General features: G+C 40.8%; 1 protein-coding gene across 1 annotated transcript in view; it reads right to left on the reverse strand.

Annotated features, from left to right (window-relative positions):
• The window catches only part of cfap100 (cilia and flagella associated protein 100), a 61,955-nt gene extending 57,629 nt beyond the window's left edge, over positions 1 to 4,326 (reverse strand). The window contains exons 1-2 of the mRNA XM_034195174.1: positions 4,248 to 4,326; positions 687 to 725 (exon numbers count right to left, since the gene is read on the reverse strand). Coding sequence (XP_034051065.1) covers positions 687 to 705 — 19 coding nt within the window. The 5' untranslated portion in view covers positions 706 to 725; positions 4,248 to 4,326. The remainder of the gene's footprint in view (positions 1 to 686; positions 726 to 4,247) is intronic.
• Between the last annotated feature and the right edge of the window lie 1,674 nt (positions 4,327 to 6,000).

Below are 6,000 nucleotides of genomic sequence, written 5' to 3' on the forward strand. Positions count from 1 at the left end.
GTTCACCCGTTCAAAGTTCTTTTAATTAATGCACTGCTTCAGAAAAAAAAAAAAAAAAAAAATACAAACCTACATTTTGATCAAAAGTGTCAGGTGTGAATGAAACCTTTCCTCTGCACTGTCTGTGTTTATGTTCATGATAATGTTATTAGTCGGTTTTCCCATTGGTCCACATTTATTTCTGAATTCTAACAATAAGGAAATCTGGCCCAGTTTATTAAAATAGCAGGCAAAATTAGTGTTTCCCACCATTCCTACTGACTACACCAGAGTTCGGATGAGCCCCATTACATGACTGCTTGTGCATGTGCACCTCCATACAGTCTACGTGGTACTCATGTGGTTATTACCACAGTTTTCCACAAAGCTGAAATGTTTCTGTTAACATCTCAAAAGTGTCTTCGCTAGAAGAACACAATATACTTTATACAATAAGATTATGTTGCAGAGGAGAATCAGGAGGCTTCTTCCCGATCACTGTATGTTGTATAAGTCCTCTACTTTAATGAGTTCTGGTCTTTATTCTGTCTTGTGATCTGTCTCTTTACCAGCTGGTTCTGGTTTAGCTGCCATACAACAGCACTGTCAGGACAAATTCTCAGGTCCTGCTGTTAAAAATACAAATCAAGTCAACAATGTGACGTTGTTTCTTATGTGTGACTGGTGGCATTTTAACTAATTCTTACCTGGTGGTGATGAGGACATCTTGGGGCTTGGTGTGTAATCTGGCAGCAGAAAAAATACACACAGTGACAACCAGTGAGATCCACTGAAAACACACTGAATCAGTAACCTTAAAATGTGAAACATGACCATTGACCTTTACAGCAACTGGTTACGTTTAAATCAAAATCCAATGCTGGACGTAATTCGCAGTCAGGGGATCTTCAGCAGCTTCTCCCTTCCTATATAGGCAAATCCTGCCATTATATTTTTAGTGTGGTTTTTAGAGCTCTCAGCCTGGAGTGTGCCTGCTGTCCAGGAAAGAATTAACTACCTTCCTTCCTAAAAACCTTTCTTTTATTTCAGTGATGTGGGCTCAGGGTTGGACAGTGGATTGTGAGATTGATCTAGAGCTGACTGTTGTCTTTGGTGAAGACACAGGTTCTAATAAAAGTCATGCAACAAAACACAGGAGCATTCAGCTGTTCCTCTGACAAAAAATATCCAATTGCTACACAAGCCAAATGATTACTGGCACAAGTACAGACTTTCAGATTTATTTTGAGGCCATTTATCTGCAACTCAGCATTATGTTGAGGGAGGTGATGTTCTAGTGGTTAAGCGGTGGTCTTCAGAACAGATAGTCCTTGGTTCAAAAGACAGCCAGACTGGAAAATCAATGAGGACCATTTCAATCATATTGAAAACTATACCACATTATTTGCCTGATCATAAAGATTCCAAAAAGGTATAATTTGGACTATCTGTGACTGAATGCGCTGGAGTTATGGGGTAAAAACAGCAGGAATGGTGACAAAGGTCTGTTTCAGTTTGTACAGGGGTCAAAAATTACAGTTGCTCCATTTTTTGGTAAAAACTGATGCAATTATTAATTATGTTAATAGGGTTTTTAAAAAGGAATAGTTTGCACCATGTGTCATGCTTAGTTATCATGTTGCGAGGCAACATACAGTGAGGAAAATAAGTATTTGAACACCCTGCGGTTTTGCAAGTTCTCCTACTTAGAAATCATGGAGGGGTCTGAAATTTTCATCTTAGGTGCATGTCCACTGTGAGAGACATAATCTTAAAAAAAAAAAAAAAAAATCCGGAAATCAGAATGTATGATTTTTTTTATCATTTATTTGTATGTTACTGCTGTAAATAAGTATTTGAACACCTACCAACCAGCAAGAATTCTGGCTCACACAGACCTGTTAATTTTTCTTTAAGAAGCCCTCTTATTGTGCACTCTTTACCTGTATTAATTGCACCTGTTTGAACTTGTTACCTGTATAAAAGACACCTGTTCACACACTCAATCAATCACACTCCAACCTGTCCACCATAGCCAAGACCAAAGAGCTGCCTAAGGACACCAGGGACAAAATTGTAGATCTGCACAAGGCTGGGATTGACTACAGGACAACAGGCAAGCAGCTTGGTAGAAGACAACCACTGTTATGATTATTTATTAGAAAGTGGAAGAAACACAAGATGACTGTCAATCTCCCTCGGTCTGGGTTTCCATGCAAGATCTCACTTTGTGGGGTAAGGATGATTCTGAGAAAGCTCAGAACTACACAGGAGGACCTGGTCAATGACCTGAAGAGAGCTGGGACCACAGTCACAAAGATTACATTAGTAACACATGATGCTGTCATGGTTTAAAATCCTGCAGGGGAGCAAGGTCCCCCTGCTCAAGCCAGCACATGTCCAGACCCTCTGGATGATCCAGAGGAGGCATGGGAGAAGGTCATGTGGTCAGATGAGACCAAAATAGAGCTTTTTGGAATCAACTCCACTTACCATGTTTAGAGGATGAGAACAACCCCAAGAAAACCATCCCAACTGTGAAGCATGGGGGTGAAAACATCATACTCTGGGGGTGCTCTTCTGCAAAGGGGAGAGGACGACTGCACCGTATTGAAGGGAGGATGGATGGGGTCATGTATTGCAAGATTCCCTCAATAAGAGCACAAAAGATGGGTCATGGCTGGGTCTTCCAGCATGACAATGACCCCAAACACACAGCCAGGGCAACTAAGGAGGGGCTCCGTAAGAAGCATTTCAAGGTCCTGGAGTGGCCTGGCCAGTCTCCAGACCTGAACTCAATAGAAAATCTTTGGAGGGAGCTGAAACTCCAAACCTGAAAGATTTGGAGAAGATCTGTATGGAGGAGTGGACCAAAATCCCTGCTGCAGTGTGTGAATGCAGTATGTGAAAACCTGGTGAAAAACTACAGTAAACGTTTGACCTCTGTAATTGCAAACATAGGCTACTGTACCAAACATGAACATTGATTTTCACAGGTGTTCAAATACTTATTTGCAGCAGTAACATACAAATAAATTATTAAAAAATCATACATTGTGATTTCTGGAATTTTTTTTTTAGATTATGTCTCTCACAGTGGACATGAACCTAAGATGAAAATTTCAGGCCCCTCCAAGATTTCTAAGTGGGAAAACTTGCAAAATCGCAGGGTGTTCAAATACTTATTTTCCTCACTGTATGTCACATGTCATAGAATCCAATGGATGTTGAGCTGCTTGTTTGACCTTTACTTTGGAGACCAAGCTTTCAACACTGTAAAAACTATTCCATTTATTGATCCTATTAGCTCAACCAATAATTTCAATTTGACTGGAGCATTTTTAAATTTTGAAAAGTTAAAGCTGCTCCAATTTTGGTAAAAAGTGATGCAAATTGCTCCAATTTTGGTAAAAAGTGATGCAAATGATCATATATATTGTTTTTATCAATTGTATATTATATAATTATTTATATTATTAGGGCAGCACGGTGAATTAGTGGTTAGCACTCTTGCCTCACAGCAAGAAGGTCATGGGTTGTTTTCCCACCTGTGGCCTTTCTGTGTGGAGGGATAAGTCAATTTTTGTCTGTGTTTGCGCGGGTTCCCTCTGGGTGCTCCGGCTTCCTCCCACATCCAACGACATGCAGGTTTGGTGGATTGGAAAATGAAAAAAGTGAATGTGTTTGTCTATATGTGGCCCTGTGACAGACTGGTGTCCTGTACAGGGAGGGGGTGAACCCCCCCCCCCCCTCACACCCCATGACTGCTGGAATAGGCTCCAGCCCCCCCCGTGACCCCTAATTGGAGTAAATGCTTGAAGATGAGTGAGTGATGTGATATATATATAGAGAGAGAGAGAGAGAGAGACATAAAAACAGTCAGAAAAACTCTCATTAAACAATACAAAATATAATATAATTTTCTATCAGGCTAAAATAAAAGAAAAACTGTATGTGTGTCCCTAAATATGTGAATGTTTAATTTTATTCAATTATACAGTACATGCATGCAAATTCAAAGGGTTAAACTGTCCTCTCTGTCTGTGGTTTAAGTGATAAAACAACAGATAATTCATATGGCTGTTTTTTTTTTTTCTTTCATTTTGTAAACAAATCGTATAACAAACGTCAGAATAAATCAGCAGGTGTGTTAACAATCTAAACAGCGTTCCCGAGTTGAGAGTTATACATTTAAAAGTGTAATCAAATGGGGAACATGGTTGCTTAAGTATTTGTAATAAAATAAAGTAGTTTTAAAGTTGACCTACCGTCAAAAAGCTTCAAAGAAATTTTGCCGTTTGTGTACCGTTGGCACGGTAACCGTCAGCTGCTGCCCCATTGGCTGTGTTGCCAGGCAACACACCGGATCTCACAGTGGTTTCCCCCTCCCCTCGTGTGATTCGCTTGTTGTTGTTGTTGTTTTTGAACGTTGGTGACGTTGGAGCCTGAAACCTGCTCAGTCTGCGCTGGAGACCCCTAGAAGACACAAACTACACGGAGCTCCATTAAAATCACGAAAATGTCATCCTGGTCATATGCAGACACAACTGGTAAGTTAATTTTGCTTCTAATCTCTTAATGTGACAGTTAATTTGAACAAAAAAGTGCTAATGCTTAATTAATTTATTCCTTGTTAACAGTGTTGTGATGGTTTTATTAAACTCACACCACTCTGGGATGCCTCCCTTCTTTATCACCAAACATTCTGCTCCTTAAATGTACAAATTAAACAGCAATGCAAACACTTAAACTTCTTTTAAAAAGTCAGAACTGCAAAAACTTAATTTTTCTGTATTATTGTCATTTACTTAATATCACTTGCAAGCTTATAAACAGTGAACAAAAAAGTAGCAGTGGCTGTTTTCACAAATATGTTAAAAAAAATTTTAGTTAATTTTTTTTCTTAATTCTCACTTCTGAGTAATCTGTTTATTTTGGTTCCTAGTTGCACTTGATTGAACGCTTCTCATTTGTCTTGTGTGTGTGTGTGTGTGTGTGTGTGTGTGTGTGTGTGTGTGTGTGTGTGTGTGTGTGTGTGTGTGTGTCAGTGTGTGTTCTTATTTAATATATCTGACACTTTGTTCTATTTTTTTCCTCTGGACCTCAATAGAGGACATCACGGGGAAATAAATTACTGACTGATGGTGCGTTCACATGTCGACGGTATAAAAACTGTCAAAGCGAGAGAGAAAACTGACCCACCTTTCGTCAAAAAAGTGACAGCTGCCAATCAAAATCGACTACGTCACTAAGCCCCGCCCCCTCTATGACGTCATAGCCAATCAGAATTGATGACGTCACTATGTCCCGCCCCTAAGCCCCTCCCCTAGTCCCGCCTCCAAGCCCCGCCCCTTATGACATCACAGCCAATCATAATCGATGACGTCATTATGCCCCGCCCCCAATCCCCGCCCCTAGTCCCGCCTCTGAGCCCCCGCCCCTTATGACGTCACATCCAATCAGAGTCGATGACGTCAGTATGTCCCGCCCCTAAGCCCCCGCCCCCGGCTCCTCCCCTAGTTCCGCCCCTGGCTCCTCCCCTAGCCCCACCCCCAAGCTCCTCCCCTAACCCCAGCCAAGCACCGCCTCCAAGCCATACCTCCCCTCCCACCCAGGGTCTAATATTTTAATGTCATTTTATTTCATGAATTAAAGAATGATTAAAAATACCTAGATCTTTTTAATGTATTAAAGAATTAACTAATTCTGAAATAATTAAACATAAATCACTGTCTATTATTTAATGCCCCTTTAATATTTTTAATTCTTAAATTATTACGTTTCCTTTTCTGTTTTTTAATTCGTAAATTAAAGAAGGGGAACAAATAGCCGTCTCTCTCGGCTGTAAGTCTTTGCAGCAAGACGGTCAAATACCCACGCATAGAGCCGCTCGCGGAAACATGACCCCACTGCTGTAAAACCTGTTGCAGACGCTGTGTCTGTGTGAGTGCGTGTGTGTGTGCGTGTGTGTGTGTGTGTGTGTGTGTGTGTGGCGGGACACCCGCTGAGCGGAGATGCTGC

This window comes from Thalassophryne amazonica, chromosome 19 (assembly GCF_902500255.1).
Source record: "Thalassophryne amazonica chromosome 19, fThaAma1.1, whole genome shotgun sequence".
NCBI lineage: Eukaryota > Metazoa > Chordata > Actinopteri > Batrachoidiformes > Batrachoididae > Thalassophryne > Thalassophryne amazonica.